Genomic DNA, 17,711 nt, shown 5'->3' with positions numbered 1-17,711 from the left:
TTTTCATCCAAGTAGGTTGTCAAAAACCTGAAACTAGAAGGTGAGTTTCTCCTAAAACATTTCAAATGCTTAACTTTGGACAGGATTCAATAAGTAATGGACTTTGAATGAAATTGTATGTTTCTAATATCTTGCATTTGCCTCAATAATGAGAAAAGGTCTGATCCTGATTATTAAAAATGAAAAAGTAATTTGAAATGTTTATGTGGATGGCAGCTTTATATGCAGGATAGAAATGCTCCAACTGCCTTTTCAATCCAGCTGGAACGAAGTTTTCATTTTTCTTTTTTCGTGAAATTTCATTTATTATGAGTACTATGTCTTAGTAAGGCAGCTGCTGGCAGCAAGCTGTGAAATTAAAGTTGAGCTGGTTAGTACTGAGAGCCAAGATATAATATGCTTTTGTCAGAGAGAAGTTTTTCTTGCATATATGTAACCTACATTCAGTAATTAAAATAACTAGTCAGTCAATCCTACCAACCCCACCTGAAGGGAGAATTAATGCTACTTTAAAATACAATTTCCAAATAGTACAAATTGCAACCAAAAAATTGGGATTGCTATAGCTCATTTCAGTGAGGTCTTCAAGTAGACAACGCACCAGTGACTTCAGAAACCCAGAAATTAAGGATTCATGATTCTTATCGTTGTCCTACTAACATGGTGTTAGATTCTGGGCAGGTCACTTCTGACAAGATCCCAAATGTGAATGAAATCGGTGTGTTACTGTTATCCACTGAGGATGTCACACACAGCCTGCACCTGGAGGAAAGCATCCTGGGCTTCCTATGACTGGGGCAAGTACTCTTATTCAATACACAACCATGATTTTCCTCCAGCTTCTCTGGCTGTCTTGAAAGCAGCAGTAAACTTCACCTCTTGCTCTGAACCTCCTCTGGAATGTGCTTAAGATGCACATTCCAAAGATACCTACCCAAAAGTGCCCTTGGGAACCAGGTGAAGAAGCAGGACAGGACTTGGCACATGCTGCTGGAAGTCCAAGCCAGGTAAGGGTTGGAATTTTATACATTAGATGCATAAATAAAAGAGGGAACATGAAAAAAATGCCTAAACTAAAGCATCAAGCTCATTAATCCTCTACAACTAAGCTGACTACACCTTGTAAATTGACTTCTTTCCCAAACTGTTACATGGCAGTTCAGTTATCAAGGGTAATAGCAAAACTGTATCATCATCTCTTGGGATGTGATTAGCTTCAAAGGACTTTAAAAATTCAAAGACCTTACTACTGACCAAAGATGCAACCCTGTCCTCTCCCCAGCCCAGCCACAAGCTCCTGCAGCCACAAAAGTCTGTTTACAGCCAGACCAACAAACTGATTTTTTTTTTTTTTCTGGTTTTCTTCTCAGCTGGATCAGCAAGTTGATTCAGTTTGTAGCATGTCCGATAGCACCAACACAGAAGAGGAGACAGGAACATGCAGCCAGGCTGAGAAGGCCACTTGTTTCGATGTCAACACAGCACTCGGCTTAATGCAGTCTTCAAACCATACCTGCAGTCTATTAACACAACTGCTGTAAGGAGGGTCCCATTGCTTGCAGGGTGACTGTAGTTCTAATGCCAAGTAAGACAGCCTGCCCAAATTACTCCAGTGTTTAGGTGACAGCTACCTGTACTTCCCTGTAAACACAGGATTACAATTACGTACTCCAATACAGTTGAAGTTGGCACCATCTTTACTATTTTAATGTTAACTGACATACAGCTTAATTTAATAAGGCTTTGAGGACTATGCCCACCCCACCTAATCCATAAACTACATTCATGTGCAGACTTTGAGTCAGCAGTTCTTACTTGACATCTAGTTTAGGTATTTGCAGCACTGTCCTATTTGCAGGGGTATCAAACTACTTTGTGGGTTTACTTCATGCCATGCGTATACCTTGGCAGCCATCTACTGCAGTTAAAAACAGAGCCAAAAAGCTCTACTAGATAACTAGAAAATTAAATAGCATTTAGGAACTGGTGGGAGATTGTTCACTGGTGTTTAGTATCAGTGAACATAGTGGCTGGCTACAGGGTACTTGTAAGCATTTTTAAGCAGAAGAAAGCTTGGCAGGTTCTTTCCTCCATGCAATTCTTTTTCTGAAGAGCTTTTTAAGGGATAAGCATAGGGGTTTACTCTTCTGAGATTACACGCATTCTTAAAGACAACTGGATCATATACCTTTTGTATCAAAAAAAAAAATCTGTCAGTATCTAGAGAGTCAAAATCCTCAGATCAAAAATGCACTTGGTATGTCCATGAAAGATGAGAGCCGATGGCCATCACTCCACAAGTATTGCCTTGAAATACAAACTCACAGATTCACAGCAGTATAAAAATAAGGCTGGCAAGGAAGTGGAATGAGAATTAAAAAAAAAAAAAAAAAGAATCATGCATACAACTTTACGCATTAAACATGAAAATTGACTTTACAGTCACTTACCTTCACCATTGTAAGTTAACATTCAGCAGAACAAATTTGAGCAGTGTATTTTGGACATTTACAATCTGGGAGAAATATTTCTTTTAAACTCATGTCAGGATAACACAGCTTCCTTTCCAGGGACTGATTATTTCAGGCCTTCCTAACTGAAGTGAAAAATGCTTAAGATTGAACACAAGCCTTGGCTGACAGCAGTTAAATGAGCCCAGCAATCTTCAAATTTACAATGTCAGGAACTGCTGTGTAACTTCTAGGCTAAGACTTCAGGGCAAAGCATACCTATATTCAGTCAACTCGCAAGTCAAAGTAGTCAGATTTTGGCAACTAAACCCTAGCTTCCCTTTTGCACATGTAATACTCCAACTTCTAAGCACCTCCCCCCCACCCCCTTCACTGTCAGGGGACCATCTGAAAAATACCTCCACAAGTCACATCCCAGCTATTTCTTCTTTACTAACATTTGATTTGTGGATTACAATCCAAACTGCACTTCAAAAGTCACAAGGGTTTATCAACCATTTGAGACACTACAAAACAAAACACGTGACACAACTCAGGGCTTGATTTTCAGTGACTCTGAAAAAAGCCCAGTATGTACCAACCTTTAAGAGTCTATGCCAAGAATAATTACAGAATTTAAAGTTCCAGTGACCACAAGATTGCAGATTCCATACTACTTATTCTGGTAATGGTATCTGCACCAACACAGAGAGCATCCATTTGAGGAAGGGCAGAGAGCATCGTGTTGGCACAACAGAACCCTTTCATTAAGGAGACATCAGGGCCATTAATAGTATGTCTGCTGGGGGAGGCAGCACCTCGCTAGATTGGGTTTCAAACCAAGTTCTGCATGAGGTGTTGAGCAAAAGAGAATTGGCTGCAAGCAGGACAACACAGGCCTGGTGGGTTTTGTTTACCATATAATTAAAGGACCGCTGAATGATTAATGAAAGACTGATAGTTTCTTTGTAGAGTGGCAGACAATATTTTGGGCCAAGGCTTTGGCTTGTCAGGTTGAACATAAAAACGCTTACATAGCGCTCTCTCCTGAGCTGCTGACTGCCATTCAAATTACTTTTCTAGCTTGCTTCCCAGGACAAAAGCATAAATGTAAGGCTCTCTTGAGAAGAAGAAAGCAGCCCAGCAAAATCTTAGTTTGTCAACAGAGCATCTGGCACATTAGTATGTGCAATAACACTAGAACCATATAGTCATCTTCGCTTACCACCTTGTCAGCAGCTACAGGCAAATCTTTGGCAAGATCTCTCTCAAAGTAAACCTACTTCCACCGAGAACAGCAGGATCCTTTGCCCGCTCAGACAAACTCTCCCCCGCACACTCCAGGCTCTTCCTAGGCACAGAGCCGCCATCACCAACAGGAATGGCAAGCAGCTCATAGGGAACTGAACACAGTTCTTCCTTTGTAGCGTAAGTCAGGTAGAAGAACGATGCCATGCAAGCTTCAGGTTAATGGCTTGAAAAGCCCTGAAGCCCAACATCTGAAGGAAATTTAAAGTGTTAAGCAAGCCCTGAACACATGATTAAAATCAGAGGGTTTCCACCATTTGATGGCAAGACCATCTCACCCGTTTCTACACTCTTAATATGAATATTAGCAGAACACATGCAAAAAACCTCAAACGCATAAAAAGACTTGGCCTCTGGAAAGACAGAGAGGAGGACAGGTCCCCTACAGTAGCCTTTCCCATCTTCAAAGCAGTTACAAAATTACAAGCAACTTAAACGCCAAAAAACTCTCAATAAAACAGATCTAGCAAATAAAGGATCCTGAACATGGCGGGGGGGGAAATCCCTCATTTAGGTAGTCATTTAAAAAAATGACAACACATTTCAAAAGCCAGCATGTTATTATACAAGTGTGATTAGATTATTTTCAAAAAAATTCAGCCCTTAAACATTAGTAAAGCACAAGTTCAATTTTCCATGCAGGATGACTTATGCCCACAAGATGCCTGAATAGCCTTTTAGCATCAACTCAAGAGACTTTGGAAAGATGAATCTAATTTTAGCTTCAGCAACCAGGGACCACTCCTCATTACCAGGCCTGTCTCCTACCTCAGGTGGGAGCACAGGATAGCAAGGATGCCCTCCTGTGCCACCCTTCCCCTTCCTTCCCTGTTGTAAGAGGCTCCAAAATCAGCAGTGATTCCCACCGGATGGGTTGCGCAACCACTCCAAATCACAGTCCGACATGAATTAATAAAGTGCTGGTTCTGTGCTACTGTATGGGGTGTGTGCCTAGGCGCGGGCGGGGGGGCCGCAGGGCGCCGTGAGGGGAGGCGAGGGGCTGCCCCGGGCCCGTTCCAGCCAGCTCCGCAGCAGGACCCGGCCAAGCCGTCAGAGCGGCTGGTGGCACCTCTGTGAAAACGCGCTTAAGAAAGGGCAAAACTTGGCACGGCAGGAAGGGAAAACGTGAGAGAAGCAGCGCTGCGAGGCCTGCACAAGGCCTGAGAGAAAGGCGGGAAGGAGGCGCTCCAGGCGCCGGAGCGGATCCCCTGCAGCTCCTGGGGAGACCAGGCTGGAGACAGTTCTGACAGGAGCTGCAGCCCTGAGAGCCCACGCTGGAGCAGGGGAGACGTCTGAGGAGGAGGAAGGGGTGGCAGAAAGGGAATTACTGCAGTCCCCCATTCCCCACCCACCACGCCGCCCGGGGGGAGGTAGAGGAATCGGGAATGGAGGAGCGAAGTCGAGCCTGGAAAGGGGAGTGGGCAGAGCTGGTTTAGTTCTTGCCTTTCTTTCTCACCATCCAACATTATTTTAATTGGTAATAAATTAATTTTCCCCAAGTCAAGTCTGTTGTGGTAATTGGTAAGTGATCTCCCTGTCTTTATCTTAACCCACAAGCTTTTTCACCTTATTTTCTCCCCCCAGCACGTTGAGGATGGGGAGCGGGGGAGGAGCTGGGTGGGCATCTGGCCACCAGCCAAGGTCAACCCACCACACATACAAAAATGTTTCTTATTCACCTCAGTGCTCTGACTGAAGAATACACTAAAACTGAAACAAACAGCAAAACCAATAGATTTCCTTTCCAATAATCTGCTTCTGACAGAACATAAAATCTTCCTTTTCTCTAATTAACGACAGAACAGCTGAGATTAAATCTTACTCTCTAGCAAGAGAGAGCGAGCCATGTCAACATGGCCTGGAGTCTGCAGGACATGCCAGGGCTTCCCCCCGCTACATAAACTCTTCCACCACGAAGCCGTCACACGTGTTGTTTCCAACATGCACGCTGCTTGGTACAGTACTGACTACTTCTTCCGAAATCTCTAACGTCGCCGCAGCCCTAGCACTGAATCATTACTTGTCATAGACGTCGACCGCTAACGCGCTTCCTGAGTGACTTTTTGGGTTGTACTAAGAAGTAAGGGAAGAGTAAACCAGAAAGCCCTCAAGAAGCTAGACCGCTGCTGCTGCAGGGGCAGGGGATAGCGATAGCTGCTCCATCCGAGAGCAGCTGCTCCTGCAGCAGCAGCCAGACCAGTCGCTGTGATTCCTGCACCAGGAAAGAGGACAACAAAGGCTGCTTGCAGATATTCTGCTGCCACAGGCCGACACTTCGCTGCCATTGCCAATCGCCTACTTCACTTTTCTAAAGCTGGTCATAAGCAGGTATCTTCTATCCAATATTCACGTCCACATTTTACTGTGCCTACTCGCATACGACATGAGTGCAGAACTGGTTTCTTAAGGGAGGGAGGCTGAAATTCTCATTCCACTCTCCCCTGGTATTGCGACGGCTCATGCTCCCCCTCCTTAGGCTGTTGTGAAACCGCAGTACTGCAAGGACAGGAGCGGAGTCAAAGTTTTGTTACTGCAGCAAAAGACAAAGTGATGACACTACACAAGTGTCTGGACACTGGAATAGTTCTCCGCTGGGAAAAATGTTTTGTCAAGACACTGATGTGGCAGAGACACTGTGATCTTTGTTGTCAGGTTTGAGCTGTCGGTAGCTGCAGATATTCTCTAGCAGCATTTTCATCCGGTGAGTCTTGGACCCAATTCATTTAACATCATGATAAAGTATAAAAGCCATCAGTAAGCAGAGCGTGACTTTTTTTTATCAATACGGTTGCTCCTCAAACAATTACCAGGATGCCGTACATGCAGTTTGGAGGAGAAGTGAGCGTCAGCCTGGGTATTCCTGCATGTCAGAGCTCCTCCTCTGGAGTCGTATCGAGTGACTTTCCTCCTCGAACATGTCCTAATGAATTCCACTGAAGCCTGCAGGTAAAATCCTTCCCCAACCATTTTGCCCTGATTGATAGCTTCAGAGCCTTCCTTCGCACCGCTTCAGCTGCTTTCCAGACCTTTATTTTTCTCCTTTTTGTGTCTACAACAGGAAGTTGCACTCAGCTTTTTCACTGTACGTTTCTCTTAAAACTGACATCTTTGCATTGTAATGAAGGAACCCCTGGGTATTAGTGACAAATTAGTCACCAGCTAAAGAATATTTTCTCTCCATTTCTATACCAGGTGGAAGATATTAAAATCTCTAGGGGAATTTTGCCTACTCTGCTACAATAAATCATCACAGAATCTTCTTTTAAAGTGACTTAATTTTACTACCTTTAAAACTTAACCACAAATAAAGAATCCCACAACTGTGTTAATATAAGATTAAAATAGTCTTGTGAACTTGATCAGGAAGACATTATAATAAAGAGCACATATTTAATTTTACTTTGAAAATTCATGTAATTTTACTCCTACGTTTTAAATGTTATTTTTAAAATAATAAATTATTCCTTTCTGAGAACCAAAACCCACATACCTACCAAAGGTAGAAGTATCACCTTCAAAAAATTAGCAAAACAATTAGCAAAAAAACCTTTTCCCTTTGTTTAATTATCTAACTTAATAGGGAACAGTATTTTAAAAATCTGCAGAAGATTTATACAGTCTGTAAGAGCAGGTGATGTCTTGCACTGACTATTCTTTGTTCAAGAACTTGTAAAGTAGTAGCCAAAGTAGAGCAAAAAAAAACCCCCAAAAACTTAGGTAGTTTGCTGAAGTCACAGGGCATTGAAATATGGCAAAAACATTCAGCAAAGGCAGAGCTTTGCCTTCTTCCTTTTTTTTCTAGAAAGTGCACAGTAGTATTTTAATAGTAATATGTTATTAGAAAGTTGGTACTAAAAATGTTAACTTCACAACTATGCAGACTTTGTGTTATTTCAGTGGGCTTTTCTACTTTTTAAAACAGATAAACCTCTATAGTTTATAATTAATACTAAATACTACACAAGTGGCTTACGGCTTCTGATTAAATGGCTTCACACACAATTATGTGCTCTTAATTATCAATTAAGTCAATTTTGCATGTTATAATAGGCCCATTAAGTAACCCAGGCAGTGAAAGAGTTCATTTTACAACTGAAAATAACACCAGGACCAAGACAGAAATGTAGGAGTCCTGCCCAACCAGCAAAGGGAGGGCGTATATCAATAAATTCAGTACATGAAGTCTATGTGCATTTGTTTCTTCCTCTATTTGCCAAGAAAAAAATGAGGAGCAGAAGATCAATTAAAAAGCAGAAATGTAAAACCAAAGCGTTAAACTCAACTAGATATTTAAGATCCCACAGTGCTGCTTACAAGCACAGCGCATCACTCCCCCGCCTCTCCCAGGGGAGTTCCGTCTGCTCACGAAGTTCAAGTTCAAAACAATATTCATTTTCCACTTCCTGTCCTAAGCCAGGGCACGATGCTTCTGTGCATCGTTAAGCTACCATCCTGCTCCACCACGGATACAGTTAAATCACTGTTGTGACTGAATAATCCTGATTTGTGGCAGGGGGGGTGGAACTGGGGGAAAGGAGAAGGCTTTAAGAAAAGTGCCAGGCTCCAGCATCAACACATCTGACTTTTAGCAGCCGCATCCTTTATTACTTTCAATTCTAAATCAAGCATTTGTCTCCAGCCCACACCCCTACTTTGCAGGGGGGCATAAGTGATGTTTCGAAACTAATCTAGCCCAGAAGTTTTGCTGGATCTCAAATATTTTACAGAAGACACAGTTTGCTTCCCTAGTCCCCTTCCCCATCCATTTCTCTTCCCAAAATTATCTTCATCTGCTGCAGTGAACAGGAAGGACGGTTGCCAAACAAACAAAATTCAGTCATACATAATAGGCAGAATACGCCTTCTTTTGAACCACAACTTAAAACTTTCAGGTGCAGAGATATTGAAGAGGGCAAAGTCATTTTAAAGGGAGACAGCAAAGGTCTGTCAAAGTTTTCATACAGATGGTATCTTACATTGTCTTGTACAGGGTTACACACATTTACAGCATTGCTGAACGATTACGTATTTTAGGTCAGAGACCTAGGCTTGCCTCTTATTCAGAGAACTGAATTTTATTAAAAACAAGATTCCTCTAAAGCAGACATCTACACAACAGGCTACCAAGGCTAAACATAATGAGGATCTTGGTCATTTTATTTCAATAAATAAAATTAGCGCCTGCCTTATTTTCCTGCTACACACCTAACTCCACCAACACACTTAAGAGTGTTAGGTCAGAGGAGATGTTATACCAAGTACTAAGTCACACCGCTGCAAAGGTCTTTTCGGTGCCAGGAGGTTACATCCACTGTTCCCGCAGGGGCTGCGGTACCTCCCTCTCAGGGACCTGTACTGGCTTCCCACCCAGCGTGGATTTGTTAGCTTTTGCTAACTGCTGCTGAAAACCTTTGCCGAGTTGCAAATAAGGCCTATGAGCGTGGATACCACAGAAAGATGGCAAGTGCTACTCTCGTTTTGCAAGGCTCAGGCACTGAAGAAGTCAATTGGACTTGCAGTGACAGCAGTTACAATGTGATTTTTTTAGAAAAACTTTTTTAAAGAATGCCCTTGTGCAACAAGTACAGAAGATTTTAAACTGCTCCCTCTCAGTAAGGGGTCAGCCCTTATTTGAGTGAAATTATTGAGAACTGCAGTGGCAGCAGGACTGGATCCAATATATTTACCCACAGTTAAACACATGGAAGGAGAAAATTTATCTGTTTTGCTACAAACATCGAGGCTGACTTACTCCTAACTCTGTATCTCAGCGGAGAGGAGTGGTATCAACGTAGCACTTACCAAACATAAGCTAGCAAAAAACATGCTCTTACAAATTAAAAAAAAATAAATTTAGCCTACTAAAAAAATGGAAAATTTGGGCACAGCAAATATAACATTCAAAGGTTTTACTTATGAAAGTGTCATGTTCCATAAAAAATGGTGCTTTTTAGTTTGTTAAAGGGTGGAAAACCAATCTTTTTCAAATAAAAAGTATTGCTCAATTCTAAACAAGATTTTGAGTTGCTTCAGCCACAGAAATGGGAAAAAATAATTTTGCATACATTGTCAACATTTACTGAAAGTATTTCGTAAATACATTTTGACTTGGCTTGCAAATAATCATCAGATAGTTACAGTTAAACTCTAAAAGTGGTAATTTAGCACAGAAGAGCGCTCACAAGGGGAATCAAACTGGTGATACAGATCTACATTCAAAACTGATCAAAGTTATTTCAAAGTAGCTGTAGGACAATTAAACGGCAAAAATCTGCATCAAACGTGTCATCAAAAGACGCAATTTGGACCAGATGCAAAACTTGCCTTTAAGACAGCTGATGAGCCTCTCTGCGTGGTGCGCAGACTAAGTTGTAAATAACTGGGGCCCCCAGATTGCTTTGCTTACTCAACCTATTTAAAAAACAAAAAAATTTCAGATGCCTGCCCCACTTTCCCCTCACTGTTTCTTGTGGGTGCCTGAGTAATCCTAGAGGCATTTCAGCATTTGCTGAGTTTAAGAAATTTTCCCCACGTCCCCTGGTCTTTGTTTGGAAGTACCAGGCTTTCCTACTCCGGTTGAGTTTCTCTGTGAAGTCTGCCCTTTCCAGCATAGAGTGAGGCATCAGCTCTCTGCGGGTTAACTAGTTACTATCTGGGCTGACTAGCATTAAATCGTTATTTTTATTCAGGATTTTTATTTATTTATTTATTTAGCTGGGCTGTCTTCCTTCTCAAAAGCAGGGACGGCAAATGAGAATTTCTGCACCATGAGAGCGAACACCTAGAGTTAGGCACCAAACAGCCTAAAGTTACCAATTTGCTTAAACCTTTCTGCACATCTAACAAGGGGCAATTAAATCTGGACCTTTTTTAATTACTGCAATCCAGAAAAGTAGGAGCCCACTGCCTGGAACAGGCAGCAGAGAGAAACCTTGTCTGCAGAGTGACTTAGCTCTGAACAGGCCTGCAGTCTGTAGCACTGGTTTATTCAAAAACATTCCCAAAGAAGTCCATTATTGTTGAAATAATTCAAGACTTCCATTTCCCTGAATTATTAGGCGGTGTTGCAGCAAAGGCAAGCTGAGGTTCTACCGTGCATCAATTTCCTCTCCAAAAAGCAGAGGGGAGATGAATGACACCGGCATTTCATGCAGCACTCGCGCAAAGACACGGACGTGAAGAAATCTCAGGTTTGTAACCAAATACCTTAAACCTTCATTTCCTTAAGAGGAAACCAGCTGGGAGTAAGTTCGAAATGGGCTATCGTCAAGGAAGTTTCTAACATCTGAAAAACAAACTTCAATCAATTTCTACCCGTCTCTGTCCATCAGTAACAAACCCTGTACCTGCTTTTCAAATTGCTAAGGCCCAAATCATATCCAGGCTCTCCTGGCCTCAATCCCATTTTCACTCTTTGTATTCAAACCTGGCAGCAACAACAAAAAACCCCCCAGCAGTCTTTCAAACAACAAAATCCCACACCCAACGAAACACGCACTCTGCTTCTACAAAAAAATGTCAATCAACAAATAGGCACAAATTTCACAATGGCTGAGGTCATTCCCTTTAAGTCATTAGGGTTTGTGGGTGAGTTTTCCTGGTGGTTTTAACATTGGTTTCTGTGATTGCAGTTATGCTTATTTATGCATTTAAGGCGTATGATCTAATACACTTAGGTTTAACTACTTCATTCTTTTGACATTCTTTCCAAATTATAAAAAGGATTCTTGGTGTTTTCACTGCCTTGGTAAAGAAACAAAATTGCTGTCCACATAATTTCTTAAAAATACAGAACAGAGTAAGTACTTGTTGAAAATAATTCAAAGAAAAAAATCCCCCTACACCAGACATTCCCCCCCAACATAACACTTATTTCTGTTCTCTCTCTACCCTTGAGGGAACCTACTATTTTTTAGAACTAGCTGTTTTGCTGGCTTTTTTAAAACAATATTTAGGCCCTCAGTGCACTTCAGTTACAACTTGTAATCGACACAGAGGTTCAGTTTATTTTTTTTAAGATCCCTTCTATTTTTACTGTTTTGCTTTTAAAAAAACTGCACATTTGTGGTATGCTTCATTCACATTGCATCTTCCACAGCCACTTTGATCTCTACAATAATGCTCACTTTATTCAATGCCTTTTGGTTATGATCTACCAGGGGTCCTTGCTCGATAAAAATCATAGAAGTCAATTTTCTATTTTTTTCTAACGGAAATTTAAATTATCTTCTCCCTCCAAGGCAGAAAAAGCCCAAATAGCCCCACCATCCCAGTCGGGCCGGACAAATTGTCGGAAACATTCAGAAGGATTTTCAAGAAGCTCAAATAAAAAATGAAATTGTGTATACGTGTGTGTGTGCACCTCTCTCCCTCGCCACTGTGTGCAGTGCACGGCTATTAGCTCGTATGCATAAATCATATTAAAACATTTTAAGTAACCTTTTCAAATGTGAGACTGCACTTACTGTACAAGGTATTTCCAGTGTTCCAGTTTCCTATACCCCAGCACGTTTCTAGTCAACAGGAGAAAGAGCGGGCAGCACCCCGCGAGCTTTGGCGAGGCGGAAGGGCCCGCTCCCGCTCCGTGCCCTGCAGACGGAGGTGCCACCTCTCCAGCCTCGGCTCAGCATCGCCACCAGGTACAGCCGCTTCGAGCCCGACTGTGACCCAGCCACACCAACAAGACATTATTCACTGGCACACAAAACGCCCTGAACTTCCCAAGCCATCAGACCCCCATCTCCCCACTTCTGTAAAATACCACAGTTTACAGCCACGCACTTTGCGGGCACCACAACATCCTGGGCTCCCCTGCTGTTCCTCCCTTTCCAAGCCGCTTTTCCTAATCGAACCCCAACTAAAACAATCCTCCACAATTACAACAAACCTTCCTTAAAGTTCCCCATAAAGCTTACCGCAGCCGTGCAGCAGAGTGCTGGCTTTCTGCAGAGCCTCCGTACATAAACGCGAGGGAAAATCCCTTAGCACGGCACTAATGAAGCATTTCCCGGAGACAGCAGAGGTGACAAACAGAATGAGAGCAAAGCCAAGATGCCATCTCGACTTCAGGCAAACAACCTCTTCTGACCTCTGGCAGCTCCCACACACTATTAAACAAAAAGTATTCTCTCCATGTTAATGAACCATGTGCAATCTAACAGATAACGCTGATGTTAAATAAACATGTTTATATATGACTCCTAATGCTAGGAGCATTAAGCAGCTGCAGACAACTAATTTTAAATGGGAAGGATTATGCCCATGTAATCTTTCTCCTCTCATTTTACACACCTCTGAAATAATTCAAATACGTCATTAAAGCCCAAGTAGAAAGAGTGAGTGAAAAGAGGTTTGACTATTTTTAATTAAATATTCACTCTCTGACACACTCACTGGAACCATCTATGCCGTGACCACTATTTTGGATCCAATTTTCCTCTCACACCTCTTTCAGCTGTAAATCAAGAGCAACTGAAGAGCCTGCTAAAGAAGGGAACTGGATCTGGTTTTGTATGCCGTGATCAAAAAAATATTTTGCAAGATGACTGCATAGTCCTAAATCCTTATTCCCGCTTTCTCCTCCCTCCTGCTCCAGTGCTCTGGCAGCACCAAATCTACCTGCAAATGGCAACACCTCCAGGCCCCAAATGACCCAAGATGAGCAATTATTTGCATCCTAATTGAGGGGCTTATCCTCACCTGATTAAAGCAAGGTGTTTGTTAAACATCATTACTTGAGTTAAGATCTGCAAATAAAGATGAACTATTGTTTTAAGAATTAGACTGCCATGAACAATTGTTGTCTGATGAGACCTCTTAACAAACAGTCCCAACCAGGATGGTCAGTAGAAAAGGGAGGGAAAGAGATTTGCTGAGTTCTACCTGTTTATATCAAAGTTAATATTATGCCAAGAGGTTTGAGTAGTTATACCTTTTTTTTAAGTAGCTATATGCTTTTAAATAAAAAAACAAAACAAAAAAACCCCCCCAAACGTGTACTAAATTAAGCCACTGAAAAGGAGGATGTATCTAACACCTGAATGGCTTTATTTTTGTATATGCCATTGTTTATAGCTCTGAACATAGGTTTTTGTTCCTTCTCAGTATAACTGTTTTTCTGTCCTGTGTAGTACAACATGAAATTTAGTGAAAAGAACCTGATTGTCAGTCCAGCAGACTACACCATGTACTAATCAAGTTTATATTGCTATTGCTGTGAATAATACACATGCATGCAGTAACTATACATTGGAGACAGTAGTACAAGATTTCCCTACTTGATCTACCAGATGACCCCTCCACTTACGGGATATATTAAAAATCTTCATATTAAAACTGCAGCGTTCCATGGTTTATGAAAAGGATTTGAATTTGCAACTTCATTTAACAGTTCGTCTGTAATAGAATTTACTCCAGCTCAAATATTAACTCAAATATTTTCTCAGCATTCCAAGAACTTTTGATAGTTTTCACAAAATTTTGAAAGCATTTTTCACTGCACGAGTAATCTTAACAATCATTTCCATAGATTTAGTCTACCAACCTGTGAATTTATTGCAGAAGAAATTTATTGCAAGGAATAATTAGTCTTCAGCACTGTTTTTGCTTGTTCTCCAGTTGAAGACACCTTAAAACCATCTGGTTACTGCAAAATTTGGCACAGAAGAAACAAATCCTACTGAAGAGAATTATAGCTGATTTCAGAATAGTTATTTTACTACTACACATCATAAATAACAGTTGGGAAGACAGCAGAAAATTACTAACTTAATTATTTTCTTTGTCAGCAGTGTGTACATATACACACTGACATGCAAATAACAGCCACATCGACTTCAGGAGGATGCCTTACAGGCTTGAAATTAAACATGCAACTAATTTTTTCAGGATTAACAGTTAAATTATTTAATTTTCAGAAAAATCTAGCGTATCAACCACCTAAGCACAACACTACAGCAACACACAAGATTCTTTAAGTGATATTCTGAGATCAAGCTCTTTGTATGAATACCTGAGTGTTAATTCCTTTTATAATCAAGGCGTATCTGCACGCATCATGTAGTTGAATATGGGACTTACTGTTGGAGGGGGAATTATCAACAACTTTTTTATTTTTCCCTAATGAAGCTTTTCTAATGAAATTTAAGACTGCCAGGGCTGTGAGACATTTGAAACAGGAGCCCATTTCAAACATTTCAACCAAATAATGGTGATAAGATTAGTGAGTCATGGGAATAAAGTCTCTATGTAGCATTTTAAAAGAAAATGAGCTGAGGGGAACAGGCTAAGCAACGCAAAGGAAAACAAATCGATGAGCCTAAAACCAAAAGAGTACACTGCTTGTTATTTAGCCAAACGTTTTGACCTGTTGGTGGGGGAGTAGAAGAGGCACAAGAATTGCATGGACGATTTGACTCAATAACTTTGCAATTTAATTTTGCATCACACATTAAGGATTTTTTTTTTTTTAAGAGTCATAAGTTAGAATAATTAAATCAAGTTATCAGCTGCTGTGCCATTTCAAGTGAATTTTCAGAACATGCTTTAAAAGTTTCTGGAATGTTTCCAAAGCTGCAAGCACTGATTACTTTCAAGGCATTTGTACTGCAAGTCTTTCCTACTTGCATGTGTAACATTTGAGGCCACATGATGCCTTGAATTTCAAAGCAGAAATAATAATTCAGCCTTGTTTCAGAATAGAAATGATTTATTCATGTCAAAAAGGATGAGGAGAAAGAATTTATCCTCTGTGTAGCAACATGTAACCCAAAACGATGCAACACTAAATGTACGAAAGGATCTAAGAAACATTAGTTTAGACACAGAACAAGTAGTTCAAATATATGCCATCTTTTGGGGACCAGACCGCCCTAATACACACGGAGAAAGAATTTAGACATGCGTTCTCAATATACTGGGGGGGGGAACCCCTCTATGGATGGCATAATAAATTCTATTATGCCATAAATAATCTATAAATAAATAAGAAATTCTCAGTAAATTAGTAAAGTCCACAAGAAAGGTTAAACAAAAAAACATTGCTGCCATTGCCCTTAACAGCGCTAAGGGATGTGTGAATTTGATACTACGCCGAACAAAATTCCTGTTAATAAATTTGATGTAGACCAATAAACTCTTTATTGGTTAACCATATGCATTTTAACAATTAAGATTTTATACGGCAGAATATGTCATTATTTGAAATGCCTGAAAAACAGTAGTTGTATACCAGGAACAGTTTCCTTCAGAGGCCATTCACCGGGCTCAAGCATAACTTAACACTCAAAAAAGTTGACTTAAACCGCATAAATCACGGCGCAAGCTTTCCTCATGCGAACAACCGCGAAGAAGCGCGTTAACTCATTTTATTTAAACGCACGCTTCAGTTTTTGAATAAATTGCTAAACGACGCCAGTTTCAAGGTAAAGCCAAACGCTGCCCCGCGCGTCAATTAACCACCTCGCTTAATTCCCGCTCGCGGAGCGCACGCAGGACCCCAACGCGCCGCCGCGCTTCACGCCGCGGAAGGCTCCGCACCGCGCCCAGAGCCGCTCCGCGCCCGCGGAGGGCGGCCCACGGCGCTGCCCCACGGCGCCGGCCCCCGACGGCTTTCGGGGCGAGCGCCCCGCTCCGCGCTCCGCGCCCCGCTCCGCGCCCCCGCCCCGCCACGCGCGGAGGCGGTGCGGCGGCGGGCTCGTGGCGGGCCCGCAGAGCCCCGCGCGGGCGCGCGCTGCGCGGGGAGACGCCGCTGCGCGGCCGCGCCCCCCCCCCCCGCCCGCCCCCACTCACCGGCGGCGCAGCGCGGGGCCGTAGCGCTGCGGAGTGTGCGCGCCCGCCGCGGGCGCAGTGAGCATGTGCGAGGCGGGCGCGCATGCCCGCGGAAGGGAGCGGAGCGGAGCGGAGCGGGGCGGCGGCGGCTCCGCACCCCGCGCTGCGCCCGAGGCGCGCCCACACACCCCCGCCGGAGCCCGCCGGCTGCGCGGGCGCGGAGCGGAGCGGAGCGGAGCGCCCCGGCCGGTCCGCCGGCAGGCGAGGCGGGGATTCTCAGCGGGTTCCGCCGACCTGTTGCTTGCCCGGTAGCGAGGCCCGGAACGGCCGCCCCCCGCCCCCCGCAGCCTGTCACGGCACCGCCGGCCCCTGCCAGCGCCGCGGGGCCGGCTCGGGGCTGCCCGCCGTCGGGGGCGGCCGCTCCGCTCCGCTCCGCACCGCGCCGCGCCGCACCGCACCGCGCCGCGCCGCACCTACCGCACGCCTGGGGCTGCGGCGCCTCGCAGCGTGCGCTCGGCGGAGCCTCCGCGCTGCCCGCGGCGCGGAGCCGGGCGGAGGAGGAGCCTCCCGCCGCTCCCGCACCGCCCGCATCCGCGGGGCCCGGCGCAGCGCGGGGACGCCCCGCAGCCCCCCGCCAGCGGCGCAGAGCCGCCCCGTGGGAGCCGCGCCGCTGCTGCGGCGGCAGGGAGAGCTGTCCCGCCGCTTCCCCGCGCTTCCCACCAAAAGCCAGTCGGTGTTGCTGGCAGGTACGCTCCCAACACGCTTTTTCGCTTTCATAGCTGCAGCTTTATCTGTGCCGGTGCTATGAGCGTGCATTTAGCTGCAAGTTTCTAGAAGAGATTCATGGTTTAGAACTTGGACACTTGAATACCACCTTATCTGCAGGCTGTGCTTCCGTGAAAATAATCATTCTCGCTGCAGTCCTTGGGTTACTGATCTCTTGTGACAATTTTAAATATCGATTTAAAAAGCAGGGCGTCTGTTTTTCTCACACGTGCTATGCCAGAGAGCCATAGGTCCTGCAGACCTGCAGAAATAGCTTCGCTTGCAGAAGCCATCCGCCTGCACTCACGAACAGAGCATCACACAGCTCCAGGCTCCCCGCAGGGCGAAAGGCCCCCGCAGGCTCTTGCTTCTAGCCCTGGTCTCAAGGGAACCAGGGCGGATTTGTGGCCATACAGAGGT

General features: G+C 43.8%; 1 protein-coding gene across 2 annotated transcripts in view; it reads right to left on the bottom strand.

The window, feature by feature from the left end:
• Positions 1-16,612, bottom strand: part of EYA2 (EYA transcriptional coactivator and phosphatase 2) — a 102,167-nt gene extending 85,555 nt beyond the window's left edge. For both annotated transcript variants that reach the window (XM_075721012.1, XM_075721013.1), the window contains exon 1: positions 16,548-16,612. In XM_075721012.1, the coding sequence (XP_075577127.1) occupies positions 16,548-16,612 (65 nt within the window). The remainder of the gene's footprint in view (positions 1-16,547) is intronic.
• Positions 16,613-17,711: the final 1,099 nt, after the last annotated feature.

Source organism: Pelecanus crispus, chromosome 14, assembly GCF_030463565.1.
Source record: "Pelecanus crispus isolate bPelCri1 chromosome 14, bPelCri1.pri, whole genome shotgun sequence".
NCBI classification, from domain to species: Eukaryota; Metazoa; Chordata; class Aves; order Pelecaniformes; family Pelecanidae; genus Pelecanus; species Pelecanus crispus.
Note: the sequence above shows the minus strand (reverse complement) of the source record. Positions and strands in the feature narration are given on the sequence as shown.